Source organism: Glycine max, chromosome 20 (genome assembly GCF_000004515.6).
Source record: "Glycine max cultivar Williams 82 chromosome 20, Glycine_max_v4.0, whole genome shotgun sequence".
Lineage (NCBI taxonomy): Eukaryota > Viridiplantae > Streptophyta > Magnoliopsida > Fabales > Fabaceae > Glycine > Glycine max.
Window position 1 is genome coordinate 3,876,632 of NC_038256.2, and position 21,560 is coordinate 3,898,191.

General features: G+C 33.9%; 2 protein-coding genes across 2 annotated transcripts; one reads left to right on the plus strand and one right to left on the minus strand.

Moving 5' to 3' along the window:
• The first annotated feature begins 498 nt into the window (after positions 1–498).
• On the plus strand, positions 499–5,024 carry LOC100795516 (rhamnogalacturonan I rhamnosyltransferase 1). Its single transcript, XM_041013509.1, is given in 11 exon segments — positions 499–505; positions 601–668; positions 751–784; positions 787–835; positions 922–980; positions 983–1,083; positions 2,601–2,743; positions 2,745–2,885; positions 3,298–3,490; positions 4,380–4,537; positions 4,612–5,024. Coding segments are annotated over 11 exon segments (1,227 nt in total). The 3' UTR covers positions 4,886–5,024.
• A 94-nt stretch (positions 5,025–5,118) lies between these two features.
• LOC100801721 (ribulose-1,5 bisphosphate carboxylase/oxygenase large subunit N-methyltransferase, chloroplastic) lies at positions 5,119–9,086 on the minus strand. The gene is made up of 6 exons (XM_003556720.5): positions 8,435–9,086; positions 8,109–8,137; positions 7,742–7,953; positions 7,224–7,349; positions 6,363–6,767; positions 5,119–5,664 (listed from the first exon to the last, which is right to left on the minus strand). Exons 1-6 carry the CDS (start codon positions 8,905–8,907, stop codon positions 5,446–5,448), a joined length of 1,464 nt encoding a protein of 487 aa, XP_003556768.1. The 5' UTR covers positions 8,908–9,086; the 3' UTR covers positions 5,119–5,445.
• Positions 9,087–21,560: the final 12,474 nt, after the last annotated feature.

The following is a 21,560-nucleotide window of genomic DNA, read 5'->3' on the forward strand; positions in this document are numbered from 1 at the left end:
TTATGCACTGGTTCAAATTTTACCTGTTGATATTGTAATCAACAATTGTAACATCTCATTGTACTCTCTAAAGTGAATCTCTCACTTTAGAGGAGTCAAATAGTTTACATGTACCATTGTAAGTTGAAACTAAACACAGCATTGTTGCAAAACGTCACATAAAATTCAATTTCTAGCTTTTATGTGTTACCATTTTAACTTCTTTTATAACATGAATCTTTAATTGTGTATATATTAATATTAATTGTAATATATTTGCATGTACTCACTTGAGGCAGTTTTCTGGTGAATTGTACATTTTATTTTAGATATTAATATTATTGATAGTTGCCCATTTGCTGGATCAAAATTGTGCCTTATTGTTTCAGATGGGTTCCCACAGTGCCACCTCCCATGAACATCCTAGTTGCCTCATCTTTTGCTTTTCAATATTATGTATTCTTAATTTTCAAAACGACTATTTGAATGAGTATATGTAATATAAATCAATGCATATTAATGAAAGGTTTGGTGGATAGGGTATTAGACTATTAGTTGTACTTTATACTATTCTGACACATTTTGGTAAATATTAAAGCCTTATGCCCTGGAATTTTTCAGGAAATTATACAAGTAATGGATTTCTAAGAGTGTCCTGCAATGGGGGCTTGAATCAAATGCGTGCAGCGGTTTGTACTTCCTATTCTGTTATTTCTCTGTTCCTATTCTATGATAATCTTAAATGTTAATTTAGCAGATTTGGCATTTCAGATATGTGACATGGTGACAGTTGCTTGACGGTTGAATCATTGGTTGTTCCAGAGCTTGATAAGAAATCATTTTCGCCAGACCCTGGGTATATCATTTGTTACATGAAAATTAAGAGTACTATCTAATTTTGCTTGCTTATCATTTTAAAGTTTTGTAGTTTTCTTCTTGCAGTAATTTTGAGGACAGTTTTTATGCGAGACATTTCATTGATTCTCTACAAGATGAAGTTCGAAAGTCAAAAGAGTGCCCAAAAGGATTAGTAGGAAAAGTGAATACTCTACCCTGAAGATGCCTCCTGTTAGCTGGTCAAATGAAAAGTATTACTTGGAGCAGGTCAGCAGATTGTATTAGTTGCATTTGAGCTAAAATTACGTACTGTATGTTAATCAGGTCTTTTCTTATATGGTAATTTAAGGTTTGATACAATGATTGATTAATGGTTCTTCACCTTAACTTCTAAGAGACTAAGACAATGATGTTTATCGTCTTTAGACTCAGCATTTTTAACATTTTAGTCTAAGGGAATACTATGTTGTGCTCAGGTTGCTTTTGAGGGGTTAGTTTCCTGTTAGTTAGGCCCTCCATCAGATTTATATTTTGAGGTTCTAGTTTTACTGTAATATACAGTTATAATTTTCCAGTATACTAACATTTCCCTAACTTGCTTTCTATGTACATGGGAGTTTTAAAGAATGTCTTAGAACAGTTAATTTTTGTGATTGTAGGATTGTAATGGTCATCTTATTCATATATGATGATGATGATGGTGAGGCAGATGACAAATGTCAGAAATTTTATTCTTGTCAAATTAAATGGGAGTTTCTTTATTATGGATATCTAATCTGAATCATAATATTTTCGTATGGATTGCTAGTTATGCACTTATGCTGTAGACTTGAACTCTCGATTTTATTATTAGATGCTCCTAGACTAAAAAGCAGTGATCACTTATTATAAAATAGGAGTTCGGTTAGGATATAAGAAGGAAAAGTTAGTTAAGATAGTTAGACTAATAATGAGTTAGTTACTACAGTTAGGATATTGATTAGTTAGTTAAGGGGTTAGTTAGTTATTTAGACGGGTTTATTAGATATAAATAGGGGAAGAAGGATAGAAGAGAGGGGGATCTTATCATTTGTAGACTGAACATTAGTTCTTTCTGAAAGGAGAAATCCTTTGTGAAGGAAAAATCCTTGGAAGAAAGTTTTCTCTCCTATTTTCTGTTCTTTTCTTACTAGTCAATAAAATCCTTTCTTTTCTTTCTCATTTGAATTCTTGGTTCCTAACAAGTTCCACAAAATTACTAATATGGGAGGGTGAGACAATGGCTAACTAAGGATTTTCTTCCATATGGCTAACTAACTGAAATTCTTGACACTCCCCCCTTTTCTCCCAAAATAATTGATTTCTTCCATCGAGGCGGGCAATTATCAGCTGAGAATCGTTAATGTGTAAATTATTAGATGCATTATGACTGACTTGTCCTTTAGAGAGGAAATGACAGATAGTGAGGAAAATAAAGGATACAGAAGACAGATGTTGAGGGTTTTATTGATTGTATTATCAGAATCATATCATAATAATTTCAATTTGAATGGAGAAATTCCACCTATCAATTGAATAGGTATCAGTTTATAAAAATATTACAACTTATAGATATGGGTGGCTTCTGGTATTGTAGCCCTAAAATCTGCAGCTTCTGGTGTAGAAAAATTCACTTCCAAAATAGCACTTAGTAATCAAGTGTGTAAGTTATAAAATTATACATTTCCTATATTATCTCCCGCACTCTTTTTGAGTATTACTACATGTCTTGAGTTTGATTCAATGCGGTTGACTCCACTCTGCAGATTCTGCCACTCTTTGGCAAGCATGAGGTGGCACGTTTCAAGAAAACAGAGGCACCTCTAGCAAACAGTGGCCTCTCACTTGATCTACAGAAACTTAGGTGTCGTGTAAATTACTAGGCACTTAAATTCACTCCGCAACTAGAATTTGGGTCAAAAATTGATTTGGATACTTCTTGAGAATGGACCTTTTGTGGCATTGCATCTGACATATGAGATAAATATGCTGGCTTTCTCAGGTTGTACGCATGGTTGAACTGATGAAGAAGCTGAGGAGCTCAAGCGGAGGTATTTTATGGTTATGCTTTGCGGTTCATATACTTATGGATAGGTTTTTCTGAGAGATAGGTGCTTCTTTTCTGACAGTTGCTGGGGAAGACGCAGATCACTATAATTGTTTTCTCTATCATAGCTAAATTGCCATTGATTCTAAATAGTTAATTGTACCTCCTGTTCTATCATAGAGTCCTGGATGCCAGTTGCTTGTGCTGGTGGAGGCACCCTCTAGTTGGAGGAGAGCAGTGGATCTGTAGTTCATGAGTTACATGATATGTTGGATTTTCTGTATTTTGGCAATTACACATTAGTAGTTACCTTCACTTCATAAACAATAAATATTTCTGTGATCAAAGTTATTTATAACGAGCCGACATAAGATGGATCTATCTCATAAAATTTTGATCTTGCTTGTGTAATTCAGGTATGCATTCCCTTCCTGGAGAGAAAAGGAGATAGTGTCCGAAGAAAGGAGATCACTGGGTCTCTCTCCTTTGACACCAGAGGAGTCTGCCTTAATTCTGCAAGCCTTGGGTTTTGACAGGGAGACACCGATATATATTTCAGCTGGTGAAATTTATGGTGGTGAACGTCTAAGAGCTGCATTTCCAAGAATTGTGAGTTCAACACCACCCCCCCCCCTTCCCCCATACTTCTATATTTGATATAATCAAGGTAGTTAGAATGAACCTACTCAGGATCAGGAAGGGAGCTAAAGATTCTAAATCATGGGAAAGTTAACTGATCGTAAGAACCTACTAAATTCATAATATATGCATGTGTACAAAATAACAAAAAAAAAAAAAAACTTCAAATCACTGCAAAACACTTGCTTAAACTTAAATTGATAAATCATAATACATAAGGTCATACTAACTCAAACTAGTAACAGAATAACGTCTCCAAATACAAAAATGTCTGCAGATCCACAAAACAAAGGGGATGAGAGGAGAGAGAAGAGGTAGATGTACAAGGCAGAACAACAGAACGAAGATAAGACAATAGAGAAGAGACAGATGCAGTGATACATGAGGCAGAACCACAGGCACACAAGAACTAGCATAAAGGTGCGGCCAAAAAAAGTCATTTAGGATTTTGGTGGAACTGGGTTAAAAATGGGTTTTACAGTTTAAGTGAGAAATAAATGGGTCAAATTGAAACACAGTGGGATTGCATGACCCCATCGATCCTACTATTTTACTTGACAGTCCCACTAATTCACCAAAAAAGTGTTAAGCTGAGATCAGGATTGCAAACCATGGCAAATATGGTAAGATCTTCGGAGTTGACACACAATTTTTACTTTCTTGGATATAAGAAAATGCTATAATGGATTTTGGGGGATTATGCAAAACTGTCTATTTACAGTTCATATCACATATTATATGATGATTCAACTAAATACTTTCGAAAGAAATTTCATATTCTTTACCTACCTGATCTACATTATGCACTCTCTCCTCCTTACCAAGGTTTTTGCTCTTATAAAATTCTTTTGACTTTTAGGTTAAGAAAGAGGCATTGCTGGCCAATGATGAGTTGCAGCAGTTTCAGAATCATTCATCACAAATGGCAGCTTTAGATTTTATGGTTTCTGTAGCCAGTAATACCTTTGTTCCTACCTATGATGGTAACATGGCAAAAATTGTGAAAGGCCATCGCTGGTGTGCATGCACCCTCTTGCTAGTTGCAATTTAATTTTAACCACAACAAAATAAGCTAACTAGTCCTCATGCAGGTATTCTGGTTTTAAAAAATTCATCATATTGGATCGGAAAAAGCTCATAGAATTACTTGACATGCATCAAAATGGAACCCTTCCATGGAATGAGTTTGCAAATGCTGTGAGACAGGTTCATGAAAAAAAAATGGGACAGCCAACTCATCGTAGAGTTGATGCAGACAAGCCAAAGGAAGAGGATTATTTCTATGCCAACCCTTATGAATGCTTCTGTGAGGGAACAAAGTGTGATGACTTGCTAGGTCCTCTTAACTCTAGTCAAATACAATGAGTACAAGCTGTCACATGTAAAAATGCACTCTTCTGCTCCACCACAAGTTTAAAAGAGGAATATATATTGCTCCTTCCCACTTAATTGCTCAAGTGTTGTACACATGATGACCTTCATAAATATGTACACGTGAATTTGTAGAGAACCATCGAAAAGAAAGTAAAATAGAACGAAAAAGGAAAACAAAAAAAGAAGAAGAAAGAAATATCAGCTTCTACTGGGGCATGCAAAGATGTATCTTCAATTTCATCCTTAATTTATTTATTTAATTTTCCAAGTTTGGGTTATGTATAATTATATAACAATAGTTCATGTCACAGCCATAAATTCATATCAGGCATTCAAAAGTTCACTACTTCTTCCTCTTTACAGACTAATAGGTTGTAATAAAATGGGGTGAGTCAGAAACTTGATTATGATCCTCTTCAAAGATCAATTGAATACATGGCATGGATTTGTCTTGGAAGCCTCCTCTTGTTATTTACCAAGAGTTTATGTTTTCTCGTCCTTTGAAATGTAGACAAAAAGCGTGTCCTGTGTACTGCTTCTGCTTTTGCTTCCTAGAAGAATTTTCCAAGGTCTCCAAGGATATCACCATTTTCCCCACAAAGTCCAAGGTCCTTGAGCCTCCTTTCTTGATAATATTCTAACTGGTCCAATTCCAATTCTTTCTCCTTGAAGGTCTCATCAATTTGCTGCAGGAGCTGCTTCTCCCCTTCTCGAATTCCAACTGCTATTGCATGCCTTGAATCTAGCTTTGCTTCTTTCAACTTTTGATCCTGCCATTCACTTGCTTTGTTCAGTTATTTGTTGAGCTCAATCAGCTTCAAAATTTTCACAGTTTAGGCCCCATTTGATTGGGAGGAAAGAAAGTGTGGGGTGAAAAAAAATTGAAATTTGAATTGAAGACCAAATGGAAAGGAAGAAAAATTTGGGACAAGTTTACTATGAGGAAACATTTTCTGTTTTCACTTATAATTGCAAAAATGTTACCTTGTTTTCAAAAGTGTATATAGGAAATAATGAAAACATAAAACAATAAAAAAAATTGTTTTTAATGATTCTTGTACAAATTTTTGAAAATAAGAAATAATGTGAAACAAGGTAGTATTTTTGTAATTAAAAGTGAAAACAAAAAAATAAAACAATTAAATATTCTCTTAAAGTAAACAGGCCCTTGAATTTTATTTCTAAAAGATAGTTTTTCTATCCCCTTTCTTTCCATTTTAATTCTTTCAGTCACAAAATAAAATGCCTTGCTATTCATATTTTCTCTCCTCGCTCTTTCCTTTCCTGTATTCCAAACACACCATTGTAAGATGCCATAGTTCCCCTAAAAGTGTTACATTAACCAAACCTCATCATGGTTTATCCTCATGATGGGATATATGGATATTTATACCAATAAACCAGAGGAAAATCCTTTAATGTGCATGCTTTTTTTTTCTCTCATCCTAAATTAAAACCAAAATCATACCTCTTCAATGGTTGTATGATAACCAGCAAGGGCAGTTTTGCAGGTCTCTCTAACCACTCTGCATATTAGCTCCTCATTGTCGCGGCTCACAGGCAATTCAAGATGACCCCAGATGGAGTTTCTAAATATTGACTCCAACAGGAATGCATCAGTGCCCCCTAGAGCTACCAGTCTCAGATATGGAAGCAACCCTGGTGGAAGAGGGCGGCTGTAGAAGATGTCAAAGTATGCTGTCTCACCAAAACCATTGGACTCAGCAATATCAAGTTTGTCACCAAAAAAAGGGTCTGACTCAGATATCTGCAGTGTCAAGGTGTATGCGTTCCGATCTGCATTTGGTTCGATGAAACCGTAGTCCAGAGCCAACTCGGCATTGCTTTTATTCAAATCATATTGGATATATACCTGCAGTAAAAAGTTCCTTCCATTGTTATGTGTAACCATGTTATGATTGTAATTTATGTTACCATCTGCATGTTAGGAAGTCCCATATTACCCGCCTCAATTATCAGGTGCAGTTTATATATTTGTTAGGCAACTTCACTTAGTGTCAATTGATTTTAAGTTTAGATCTAACATGGTATCAATCAAAGCTTATAGCCCATCTTGGTTCTCGTCCATTCTAGTAGGTTTGTTTGTTTTGGCCGGTATCTGTGTAGTATCACAACATGTTTCTTTTTCCTTTGATACATAAATGCAGGCTAGTTCATATATAAGCTTTTTAGACTGAGATACAATTACAATAATGCTCCTATTGGAGAAAAGGCCTTTGATGGACAGATGTATTAATTATTTTAAGGGTATGTTGCGTATAAATGGAACGTGAAAAGAGAAAAATACGAGGAGGCAACAACACTTCACCTGATCCCCAGCCTTGAGAGAAAGAGGGCTCCTAAGGGAAAATAGGTAGTCCCAGGAGAAAAGACCTGCTGCTCCTTTAATTTCATAAGCATGATCTTCTGTTGTTACTCTGGCACTATGATTTATCTGATCCAGAAATTGAATTTGGAGAAGACAATATCAGCACAAAAGCAAGTAAAATGCTACTTTAGTAGTAAATTTTTGGTATTGGTGTACTATTAGTATTGACTCCTTCGACAGTTAATCCTCTTAAATTGGTATTTTTTTTCTTATTTTTATCTCTAAAAACAACTGAAAAATGAACCATACATGCAAGGTGTTATGATTTTTGATAAAAAGAGTACAATCTCCTGGTGTACTGAAAACTTTTTCCTTCTCTATAAGTATAATAGTAACAGACACTTATGTGTTCATGCTTAATCTCTATTCTTTGTTCTGGAGGTATTTCTGTAGTCAAGTCTCACTGCTTTAGTATACACTATAGTGACCATACAGAGAGAAAACGAAAATGTTCTTACGAAGTCAGCAAATGGAATCACAACTAGATTTTCGTTGCGAAGGCGGGAAAATGCCCTTGATCTTAGAATTCCAAATGCCCAGAAGAAGTCATCAAGTGTAAGAGGAGAAGGGAAAAGCTTCTTGTTAGGGAGTATAATTTCTTCCTCCAATCTCCTATATTCATTCTCCACATATTGTTTCACACTCCTAGTTGTGTTCAGAAGTTGAGTCCCTACACAAAACAGTTAAATCAGCAGTGAAAACCACACTACAAACCCATTTCCAAAAATAAACAATATAAGCAAAGCAAGTACTCCAAAGCACAATCTTTTCATTATTTATTTACATGCTTTTGCATTGAAACATGGACACAACTTAGTAACTAACCTTGTAGCTCTGAGAGCTCCTCCTCTGACCTGCACTGGAATAACCAATTACCAACTGAATCAACCAACCATATGAAAACAACCCAAATCCCCATTAAGCATGCTTAAGGGTCTCTTTGGATAAACTTCTCCAGAAATACCTTTAGGAGAAGAAAATAAGAAAAAATGAAATAAATTTCTCCTTATTTTCTTCTCCAGAAATAAATACTTTGATTTTAATTATGGAGAAACTCATTTCATTTTTTTCCCCTTATTTTCTTCTCCCGGAAATGCTTTTGGATAATCTTATCCAAACACACCCTAACAAGCAAAGCAAAAGAAACCCACCAATATATAGTAGAGTCAGTTTCCTTAGGCAGAACGCTGAAGTAATGCTTCCAAAGAGAATTACTCCTTGACCTCTCTCTTATCAGAAACAATGCAACAGCCAACCAAGGCTTCAATCCAATGCACACCTTCCCAATCTCTGAAGCAGCCACAGCATCAGGGTTAATCCACAGCCTCTTAGGAACCTGCAAGACAACCTCATTCCTAGAAATGTCTTTGAGTGCAACCAATCCTAGGCCTTCTGGCACCACACTAGGCTTCACTGGGGTCTTGGCAGAGACAACACCCTCTTCTTTAAGCCACTGCCAGAAAGTGTCTACTGCTGGAGACACTGATACCTCAGTCCCCAAAGAAGCTACACAGTTGGCAGAGAGAGGCCTTTTGAGGTGAATGAAAGATCCTTTTGAGGGAAAGGAGTTTCTGCTGTAGAAAAGAACAGCAGAACCTGAACATGCAGAAAAGACACTAGCCATTTTCTCTGGTTACTGCTTTTGTGTATTGTGTTGTGTTTGTGTTATGTTGTGTCGCTAAGATGAGACTAAGATCTTCTCCTTCGTTGTGGATGTGTGTGGATAAGATTCTTCTCTCCTTGCTGCCTCTTCGAGCCCTCCTTTCACATTCAACTTTTATTTTTTTGGCTGAATTAAAACATTAGACAATTTTATTTAGATAGATCCTATAAGATAAAGTGATAAACTAACTCCTGCTTTAAATAGAAAATCGGTCTGTTTTATTTTTCAACAAACTCATGAGTTGCAGTACTTAATATTTTATGACTTTACACATAATTTTTTGTGATACAAATATTAACTTAATTATTTTTTTTGTTGTAACTCTAAAAGGTTATGGATCCAACAATATGTCTAAAGTGTGTTGGGTAATAAGATCTTGGTTAGCCGTCATTATTTTTATTTTTACCAATTGTTAGAGTTGGTTATCGTGTTAGCTAGATGAATTAAAGATAAAAATAAACTGAGACGAGGATGAAGAAGAGGATAAACTAACGCAAAACAATAAAATAATAATATCAATGTCGCAAACAATGACAAGATGATTATAATAATAATAAAATAGAAAATATTGAATAGATGAGAAATGGAAAGGAGATAAATCAAGCCACAAGTTATCACAAAGTTATGGAAATATTTGATAAGATTCAAAGAAGGTTTTAATCTAAGAATAAAAAAGAGAAATCATAACTCTACTCGCACTCATAATGGAGTAAACCTCAAATATTCTTCAACTCTAAAAATGATAGAAATTACATCTCTATTTATAGAATTCTTAGGTAGCACACCTCTTGTAAGGTAGAACCCTTCGATCAGTGTGTTATGTAATTATCATATTCTATTATGCATTCTGTGTGATTTTTTGTGGTTATTTTGTTGTTTAAATTAATTGGAATTGTTGCTTGTTTTTCCATTTCGCATGCATGATTGCATGAGACTAATTGATGCTCATTATATGCCCTGTATCCTTAATGTCTGCTATACCATAATTACACTGTTGAGTCACGAGCTATGAGACTGGTCATCTCTATAATTTGTGAAGTGCAGTAGGACATTATGACAAGCCGTTAGGTGATGCAAGTAGTCTTGATATTAATTATTAATGCCCTAACAAGCCTTTATCTTCTTGTGTGTATGTTGTTAATAAGCTTATCTCTCTCTTGATGTGTGGATTAGTGTTGTGAAAACCTTTTGAATCATATAGATGCATTGGATGAGTATGTCTCTCTTGATGTGTAAGCACATGACTGCTTAACTCCCTTCCTTTGTGTGCAGTCATGAATGTGGTTGTTGAAGCTTGTGATTCATTAATACACCATTAATGACTATTTGATTCTTATTTCTTGTATGTATGTTGTATGCTTGTGGTAGGAACCTGTAAGTCTATGTATGTTTGTTGTATGGTTGTTTGCAATTCCTTGTTTGTAGCGATGTTAAGGCCTTATAGTTCAATGACTTGTATCAAGATATATTTCATAAGGAATACTATTTTTACTGTACCTTCCAGTTCTGGTACGACCCATTTCTTCATGTCGCATGCTGAAGTCAAGTGATTTGATTTACTTGTAAGTCCTGGCATAATTCATTCTTTATGTTGTGTGTGACGTCCTCTACCTTGATATACATATACTTAAGAAAAACATATAAAAATCTAGAATTTAGTTAAATTAATTTTATTCAAATCACTTAAACAAATTCATGTGGATAAAAAGGTCACATTCACTTCACTGTTACCAAACAAAACTTATTACAAACATCTTCGGCTCAAAACAAGACCGTCCAAAACTCAAAAAATGAACTAAAGATTCTACATGACAAAATGATAAAAACTACATGTCCAGAACTTTATGCAATTAATATAGAATCCCTTGTCCCAATGTCACATTCTATCATAACATTGTGTTCCAGCGTCCTCTAGCATGAGGTTTTCCATAACCATCCATCTAACCATCTACTCCCATGAACACAAAGTTCAAAATCATCACAGGATCCAAACACAAACAACACACAGGGAGTGAGTTATTACATTCATAACTAATAGAGAGAAACAGAACAACATAGATATACATATCATATAAATGAAATACAACTTACTTTAACACAACTTTTCACCACTTATTGAATAACATCACATCTCAACACTACACATCTCACACATTTTCACATCATTCACGAACTCAAGGATCGAAACACAATATCACTCAACCAATCAATATCGATCAATACACAAACGTTATGCAACAAATATACTAATACTCAATCCCATATGCAATGTGCTACCATGTTTGTGAAAAACCTCGTCGAGCGCCCAAGAGTACATGACAAGGCAAACAACACACTAGTAAGTCAAGTCATTCTCACTAATTATAATCATACGAAGACCAGTCAAGGTCACTCTCTTTTGCGAGAATGTTTCAATCATATGGGATCAACATAGGCTTCAAGGAACATTCAAACCGAGTGTATTTACCCCTAAGGCCTACACTCCGAAGAGTCCGTCAAGGCCTCTCCCTCATGATTCTTGTCCAACCTAGAAAATATTTTAGCACGCAAACTCTATCTATGAACTGTACAAAACACACGACTTCTCAATTATTCTTAAAATAATTTTAACTTGTCGTGCTTCAAAGTGATTAAACTCGTTAGGTTCCCACAGTGGATTCCATCACAATACTCATCGCCCTTAAAGGGTCTTACAGTCATGTGATTGTATAGTTCATAGCTCACAACTCAATATACATAACATCTCAATACACATGTGTGATATCACAATTTAACATATACTCAACTTGTTACTTACACATAGTTCATCACATTTCCATAATTCTAAGACAACATGTTATCACGCCTCATACATTATATACATGTTACACAATAATAATATTAATATTTTATGGTCATATGATTAAATCCCTCAAACAATTTCACATAATTATATCAAAATCAAAGAAATCAAAATCATAGGTCAAAAACATGAAAACACCAAAAGCACTCAATTTTATCAACCAATTCACATTAGGGCATCAATTGGCCCGTCAAACACAATAATCTCATAATTGTAATCATAAAGGAAGAATCACAATACAGTAGACATCCCAAAATAAATCTCAATTTGATCTTCTAAGGATCTCTACACATGTTCATTCTAATGCCAATTGTGATAAACTCATTCCTTACCTCTAAGTGGGCTCACGTGTGTAGTCCGGTAGTGATAGCAACATCTTTAGTGGTTCTCTAAGATTCCTCAAGCTTTTCCTCTAGTTGCTTTGCTAGGGTTTCCAAGAGTTAGAGACAAGAAGAAGAGATTGAAGCCTTCATTTCACTGTCTCTATGTGAGGATTTCTCTCACCACATACATTATTTCACAAATACCAATGATGGGGATGTGAGAGAATGAGTTCCAAAATGGGTTTTAAAATTTCACGACAATCCAATAGTTAACGAGTCTTGGATCGTAGTTTACTAAGATAGGTTTGGGTTTATCCAGGAAAATGAGAGCTACCTGCGAGAAACATTTCTCCCACCATAGACATTATTTTTCAAATCCCAATGGTGGAGATGTGAAAAAATGAATTCTGAACCCGATGTTTCAGTTTCATGATGATCCAACGGTTAACAAGTCTGAGATTGTAGTTTTAGTGGAATAGGTTTGAGTGTATGCGGGAGAAAAAAAGGATTTTGGGAGAGGGGGAAGGAAAACCGAATTTGAGAGAAGATAGAGCATAAAGATGTATTGTAAATGTAAAAACTGACCTAATATGTCTCTGTTTATAGCTAGGATACTCTCAGCCTATTATTTACTTTATTTTTCTTTATTTTATAAAAAAAATTCTATTTTACTTTCTATCAAATGAATAAATAAAACATCTTTTTTATTTTCTAAGAACATATATTTATATTTATTTACCTTAAAACTATTATTTTAATTAATAAAACTATTTCTTCTTATTTATTTAATTACAAATATCTCATTATTTCCCTAAAACTTTATTTATTTTTAAATAAAATTATTTTTAATTTATTTTATGAAAAAATGGGATGTTACATTATGTACCTGTGCTACACAATTTGCTTCCTGATGATTCGATCATAATCAAGCAATTGTCGACGTCTCCATATGTGTGTACAATATAGTCATGTTTTCATCTATAAAATCCATTTGAATATCTGTTGTTGATTCTGAATGAATAATCCTTCTTGATTTAAATTATTGTCTCCTAGTTAATTGAGTGTTGGTCTTATTGTGGGTTGGTTATCTTCCAATCATGCCTCGTTAAACTGCTTGGTAAACACATCATGTCATTATTCTGTCACTAGTAGAAAGACTTTCACCTTTGTCTGTCACATTAAGGTGTTTCGAGAGGAAATACCCGAATATGCATGATCCTTGTTACCCATAGGCGAAAGTCAAGCTTATTAAGTCATGTACTTGTGTTCCTTGAGGATATGCTTAGTTTACCACCTAAGTGTGAGATTGAGAATCTAGTAAGTCTAGTAGCTATAGAAAACTATAACCGTAGAGATGTTTGGCATAAAGTTGTAGAGTGTATAGAGTAGTTGGGAAAGTTAAGAGGTTTAGTGTGAAATCTTAAGAGAGTGTAAGGTCATTAGTAGGGCGTTGTTTTGTTGAGGATAGAGGGATTCGAGAGTGAGTGTTCTTGTGTAAGGTAGATGACTTAAAGGATTGGTGATGATAGTTGTATGATTAGTGAGATAGATCTTAGTTCTCTTTACCTTTAATCCAGGAAAAGTCTGAGGATGCTCTGATGACTACCTTAGTACCTGCCATGGCCTCTACGTGTACCTGGTCATGTCATGACATGATCAATGTCCCTGTGTGTTCGTGGGATGCAAGGACAAGATCTCCCACCATGAGTTAGCTCTTGTAGTGATTTCAGTGATTAGTGCTTAGTGTGTTTTGAGTTAAGTTGAAGTATATGGAGTAGTTGGGAAAGTTAAGAGGTTTAGTGTGAAATCTTAAGAGAGTGTAAGGTCGTTAGTAGGGCGTTGTTTTGTTGAGCATAGAGGGATTCGAGAGTGAGTGTTCTTGTGTAAGGTAGATGACCTAAAGGATTGGTGATGATAGTTGTATGATTAGTGAGATAGATCTTAGTTCTCTTTACCTTTAATCCAGGAAAAGTCTGAGGATGCTCTGATGACTACCTTAGTACCTGCCATGGCCTCTACGTGTACTTGGTCATGTCATGACATGATCAATGCCCCTGTATGTTCGTGGGATGCATGGACAAGATCTCCCACCATGAGTTAGCTCTTGTAGTGATTTCAGTGATTAGTGCTTAGTGTGTTTTGAGTTAGGTTGAAGTATATGGAGTATCTTAAGGATGTTGTAAAGTCTTGGGGATCACCTTTTGTGCTAGGCGCCTTAGTACGCGTTTTAGTTAGATGATGATAGCCCTTAGAGTATGCTATGTCTAGATGAGAGGTAGCTATAAATCCTTCTTAGGTAGGTAAATCATGTATTCTCGAGAGTCACGTGTGGACTAGGATTGGTAGAGCACTGAAGTCTCAAAACTTATACCTATTTACTTGAATCGTCCCATGTTCGAAAAAGAGTTGGTCATGTGGTCACTCGTATTACCTTGTGTCTATTTGTTTGTTTCGGATTCTCATCAGTGTCTCTTATGGTATTATCCAACTTCAAAATAGTATGTCATTCACATTCTATTATCGTTGAGATGTCACTCTCGTGAGAAAATTTGACTTATGAAATACTATCATTGAGGAAGCGAGAATCACCATGCATAATCGCTAAGTGCAAAGAAGTCAGGTGATCGAAGAGCACTTCAAGTGGGTACACAACCTAGTATCAGGAACCAGATGTGTAATCTCTTTCTTCTCATTCTTTCGGCAAAGTTTCAGAGACAAAACTTCCTTTAAGGGGGTGGAGTTGTAACACCCTATTTTTCATAAATAAATAAATAAGTTTTATTTAAAAGTTAATAGAATTTTTAGAAATTAAATAAATGAGAGAAAAAGGTTTTTGTTAATTAAAATAAGGGTTTCATAGTATTAGAAAATAAATAGAGTAAAATGATGTTTTAGAAAATAAATGGATGTTTTAATTAGTTATTTATTCAATGAAAGAGTAAAATGGAGTTCATTTTTATAAAATAATAAAATAAAGAAAAATAGAGTAAATAATAGGTTGAGAGTATGCTAGCTATAAACAGAGACATATAAGGTCAGTTTTTACATTTACGATATGTCTGTATGCTCTCTTCCTCTCAAATTTGTTTTCCCTTCTTCCTCTCCCAAAACTCTTTCTTTTTCCCGCATACACTCAAACATGTCTCAGTAAAACTACAATTTTAGACTTGTTAACCATTAGATCATAGTGAAATTTGGACATTACCTTTGGAACTCATTTTCGTATATTCCCACCGTTGGGGTATGTGAAATAATGTCTATAGAGAGAGAAATTCCCCTCGCATGGAAATAGTGAAATTGAGGCTTCAATCCATTTTCCTTCTTTCTAACGCTCGGAAACTCTAGTAGAACAACCAAAGGAAAAACTTGAAGAATCTTAGAGAGCTGCTACAGATGCCGATACTGCTTATGGACCACACACGTGAGATCGCTTAGAGATAAGTGATGAGTTACTCATGCTTGAGGATTAGAATGAACATGTGTAGGAATCCCTAAAGGATCAATTTTGGATTACTTTGGGGCTGTTTTATGATATTTAATTATGTTTTTATGCTTTTAATTGTGAATTGACTGTGTTTGATGGATCAATTGATGTTCCGATACGAAATTATTGTGAAACTGATGTGTTCTTGTGTTGAGTGTGAACCTTAGAAATTTGAGCTTTTTCTAATTAGTGTAATTTCTAAAATGGCCTCATTATTTTATTATATAAAATATTCGAGTGTTGTAGCAATTTGTTTCTAATCATTTGCAAATTCTCGAAAATTGCAAATTTGTTATCTGTAACACCCTCTACCCCGACATATAAATAAATAAAATATATAAAAAATATCGGTAACCAAATTCACACGGGTAAAAAGTTTACATTCACTTCACTATTATCAATTAAAACTTATTAAAAATATATTCGGCTCGAAACAAGGCCGTCAAAATTTACAAAAATATTTTGTGAAATTAGTGAGATAAAATAAAATAGACTAACATTATGCAATTAATATAAAACATATGTCCCACTGTCACATCCTATCATAGCATTGTGTCCCGACGTCCTTCAACAAAAGGTTCCTTTAAGCACTTCACCTAGCCGTCTGCTCCCCCGAACACAAGGTTCAAGATCATCATAGGATCCAAACACAAACAACAAACCGGGAGTGATTTATCACATTCCTAACTACTAGAGAGAAACAAAACAACATATAGTAGCCAAATACAGTTTACTTAGCATATCTCACATTATTTCATCATTTTGTCATTCAAAATTCACTTTTCAATCATCAATCACACCTTTCAATCATCAATCACAATACACAAGAATCACACACTCCGATCAAGACATAATAACACATCAATTTCATAATGAACAATTAGCAAGCGCATGAGACAGTTATGCTAAGACTCAAGCCTATATGCAATGTGGTACCATGTCAATGAAAAATCACCCTGGGGCGCTTAGGAGTACATAACAAGACACACCACACAATAGGTTTGTCAGGTCACTCTCACTAAGTAAGATCATAGGGAGACCAATCAGGGTCACGATGTTTTGCGAGAATGCTCCAACCATATGGGATCAGCATAGGCTTAAAGGAGCACTCAAACCCGGTGACCCCTAAGGCCTACACTTCGAAGAGTCCGTCAGGACCTCTCCCTCCTGATTCAGGTCCAACCCCTAAAATCATTTTAGCACACAAACACTACTAGTGAATTATACAATACTCACAACCTCACACTCGTGTCTTAAACACGTACAACATATTGCGCTACAATTTAACACTGGTTCCTAAATAGGAACCTACACTTTCTCTTTAACACTACGCATTTACACTTTTCTCAAGATAACACTGGTCGGGTTATTGTACAATTCACAGCTTACACAAATAATGTCACATCAAGAGTTAATCACACACTTATTCACAACCAAAACTCATTCACAATTTCACATCTCATAATGTCACAATCCACCATCACATGTTTTCACGTATCTCATAATTCAACACCTGTTTTACTTTACACTTTTACTCAATCTCAATAACAATATTATAATCTCAAGGCAACATATTATTCCACAATTCATCACATATTTCATTTATAAGCATTGCTCATGAATTATACAATACCACGACCTCACACTCATGTTTCAAACACGTTTAACACAATTGCGCTACAATTTAACATTGGTTCCTAACTAGGAACCTACACTTTCTCTTTAACATTGCGCATAAACATTGGTCGGGTTATTGTATAATTCATAGTTCACGATATAATTAATGTAACATCAAGTGTTAAACACATCCACTTATTCACAATCGAATATCATGTCCACACTTTAACATCTCATAACATCACATCAACCATCTCATAACATTCCAAATGATATTCATAAGGTACAACATACACATGTTCATGAAATTTAACCATAATATTCTCATACTCCAACACTTAGTAATTTTTGGAATCATACTATAACACTCTACAATATTATTTACATAAATTATTAATATAAATAACTACCTCTATATGTATAAACTAGCATACATCATATTAAATCACAAATTTCAAAGTAAGCTTTCAATGCACAAATTCTAAATAATTATATGAACACTTTGGTCAGTTTCAATTATGATATTAATTTTTTAAAATTATATATAAAAACCTAAACAACAAGAAAAAGAGAAAATACAAAATCAATATCTCTCTCTAAATTTCTCCTTACTTTATCTCATCAATTCATATTTATTAGAAAAAGTACTCAATTTATAGGGTTCACGCTCAACACAATAGCATATCAATTTCACAACAATTGGTCTGTCAAACATATATAATTCATTGTAATAATTATAAGGATAAAATGAAATTGCAAAAGCACCCCAAAACTCATTCCAATTGATATCTCTAAGGATTCCTACACATGTTCTCACTAGTTCCCAATTGTGAATAACTCATCTCTTACCTTTAAGCGAACTCACGTGTCTTCAGCCAGCGATAGGAGCATCTCTAGTGGTTCCCTGAGATTTCTCCAATTTTTTTCTCTAACTGCTCCCATAGAGTTCCCAAATGTCAAAGAGACAGAGAAAGGATTGAAGCCTCTACTTGTATTGTCTTCATGCGATTTATTTTTCTCCCTCCAAAAATATTATCTCACAAATCCCAACGGTGAAAATGTGAGGAAATTAATTTCGAACAACATATCCAAATTTCATGAAAATCTAACGGTTAACAAAACCGGGATCATAGTTTTACTGAGACAGCTCTGGGTTTATGCGGGAAAGGAAAATGCTACAATGCGAGGGGTATTTCTCTTAGCTCGGACATATTATAAAAATTCCCAACGGTAAGAATGCTCGGAATTGGGTTGCAAACGTGGTGCTCAAATTTTACGATGATCCAACGGTGAATGAGTCCGAGATCGTCACTTTTCTGAAACAGGTTAGGCGACATGCGGGAAAAAGAGAGGGTTTTGAGAGAAGAGAGAAAAAACGAAATTATGAGACAGAGGAGGCTGGGGAGTCAGTCTGAAAACTGACCTAGCATGTTGCTGTTTATAGTTAGGGGCATTTACGACCTATTATTTACTCTATTTATTTATTATTTTATAAAAACAAACTTTATTTTATTTTCTATCAAACAAATAAATAAAATTTTATTTTCTCTCAAATCATTATTTTAATTAACAATTATATCTCCTTATTTATTTATTTATAAAATCTCATCATTTTTTTAAAATTCTATTTATTTATAAATAACAATCATTTTTAATCTAGTTTACAAAAATTGGGATATTACATTATCTTTGTGTGTAAATCAGATATGCCAAAGGTGGACATTGATTGGATATTTTTTCATTGATTTTGTTTGCAAATAGATAGTAATAAGGAAGTTAAGGACAATGACTAATCTTAAATTTGTGTTAGTATCTTTGCCATATTATTTATATATTATAAAGACTTGAAACTGACTCAATAAGGATTGGAGAATCTATATTAGTATTTTATTTACATGTAGGAAGTATATATTCTTGTTTGTTTAATTTGGAATGTACTTATATTATTTTATATATATATATATATATATATATATATATATATATATATATATATATATATATATATATATATATATATATATATATTTGTATAGTGACACGTTATATATATATACTGCACGTAAATATATTTAAAAGCTCTGAAGTTAGATATATTTTTATTTTTATATTACAATGCTTATCTATATGTTTACTATAATATATATATATATATATATATATATATATATATATATATATATATATATATATATATATATATATATATATATATATTGTAGTTAGTTAATTGAGACCTAGGGGTGTATATCAGTGTTTTATACTTACTATTTTTATTTGGTTAGTGTGTGTATACTACATAGATTTTATATTGTTATTAATTAATTGACACAAAAGATGCTATAGTGTTGCTATGATATGATTTTGAAAATTATTTGAATCGATGTATATGATTCATGAGGCATGATAAATTGTCATATTGAGATCATGAAATTGAGATTGAGATTAAGTATAAGTGGCAAGTTGAACACGTGTTAATTTGTGAGATAAACATGAACATGTGATGGTAGATTGTGTCATTGTGAGATGTTAAATTATGGACATGAGATATGGTTGTGAATAAGTGTAATTAACACTTTATGTGACAATACTTATGCTATGAGTTGTGAATTATACAATAACCCGACTACTGTTTACCTCGAGAAAAGTGTTTATACGCGAGGTGTTAAAAGGAAAGTGTATGATTCTAAGTTAGGAACTTGAGGTGTTAAATTGTAGCGCCTTGTGTTAAACATGTTTGAAAATAAGTGTGAGGTCGTGTGTATTGTATAATTCATGAGCAGTGTCTACATGCAAAAGTTATTTTAAGGGTTGGACTTGAATCAGGAAGGTAAGACCCTAATGGATTCTTTGGAGTCTAGGCCTTTGGGGTAAATACACTCGGTTTGATTGTTTCTTTAAACCTATATTGATCCCATATGATTGGAGCATTTACACAAAACAGAGTGACCCTAACTGGTCACCTTATGATTTCACTTAGTGAGAGTGATCTGCATACCCATTGTGTGATGTGTCTAGCTTGTTATGTACTCCTAGACGTCCTGGTGTTTTTTTTCACTAACATGGTACTACATTGCATATAGGATTGAGTCTTAGTGTATTTGTTGCAAAAATCCTGTGTGATGATCATTGTGACTTGCTACGTGATGGTAGGTAATGAATTATGTGAGTGAGAGATGTTGTGTTGTACATATGATTTGTTGTTTTTTACACGTGATTAATGTGAAGGTGTGTAATGTAATTTTGTGATTAAGTCTTTCAAACGGACGATGTGATGTAATAAGTGATAATATAATGCGAATTAGTATGCTAAGTTGAGCTTATTATACTTATATTATATGTGTGTGTGTGTGTGTCTTCGTTTATCTCTACCTATTTTGGAATGTGATAACTCACTCTCTATGTGTTGTTTATGTTTGAATCCTGTGATGATCTCAAACCTTATGTTCGTAGGAGCAAATGACTAGGTGGATTTTTTTAAGGAATCTCGTGCTAGAGGACGTTGGAACATAATGCTCTGATAGGATATGACATTGAGACATGTGTTTCTATTTTATTTCCCGATGTTCCAAATACGTCATTTTACTTTATTTTATTCTGCTACCTAACTTGAGTTCTTTTGTAAACTTGAATGACCTTGTTTTGAGTCGAAAATATTTTCATACCCTTAATTGATAAGTTTTTAATTTGGTGATAAACACGAATGCGAACCTTTTACCCATATGAGCTTCTTTACGTTAATTGAATAAAATCATTTTATGCAATTTTACATTTTCATGTATTTTATTATATAAATATGAATATCAAGATAGAGGGTGTCACATCTCTTCTAATAAGGTTAGGGGCTAGCCTTAATTTTAAATAAACATAAACAAAAAAAACTCCAAGCAAGTTTAAGGTCCAAATTACAATTTATGCAAAAATATACCTATTTTAGAATTAAAACTTGGCTCCTGATTAACATTAAACCAATCCATTTATACAATTAAAATTGGTAAATAAAACTTAAATAAAATAAAAAAGGCACTTGCTGTTTACATTTTCCCTTTTGCTAAGTACAACTCATCCTCCCATTATACCTTTTTTTCCTTAAAGTGATACACCCCTTGGAACCCCTTTTTTCTTTCGAAAATGTCCTTCTAGAATAACATATACATATTCCAAAAATGTCTTTACAAAATAAAATATACCTATTTCGAAAATATATTTATGAAATTATGATACATAGTTCAAAAAATACATTTCTAGAACTGTGATACAAAGTTCTGGAAATACATTTCTGATTTGGAAATACATTTCTGAAATTGGTATATGTTATTCTAGAAAAACATTATTTATAGCAATAAAA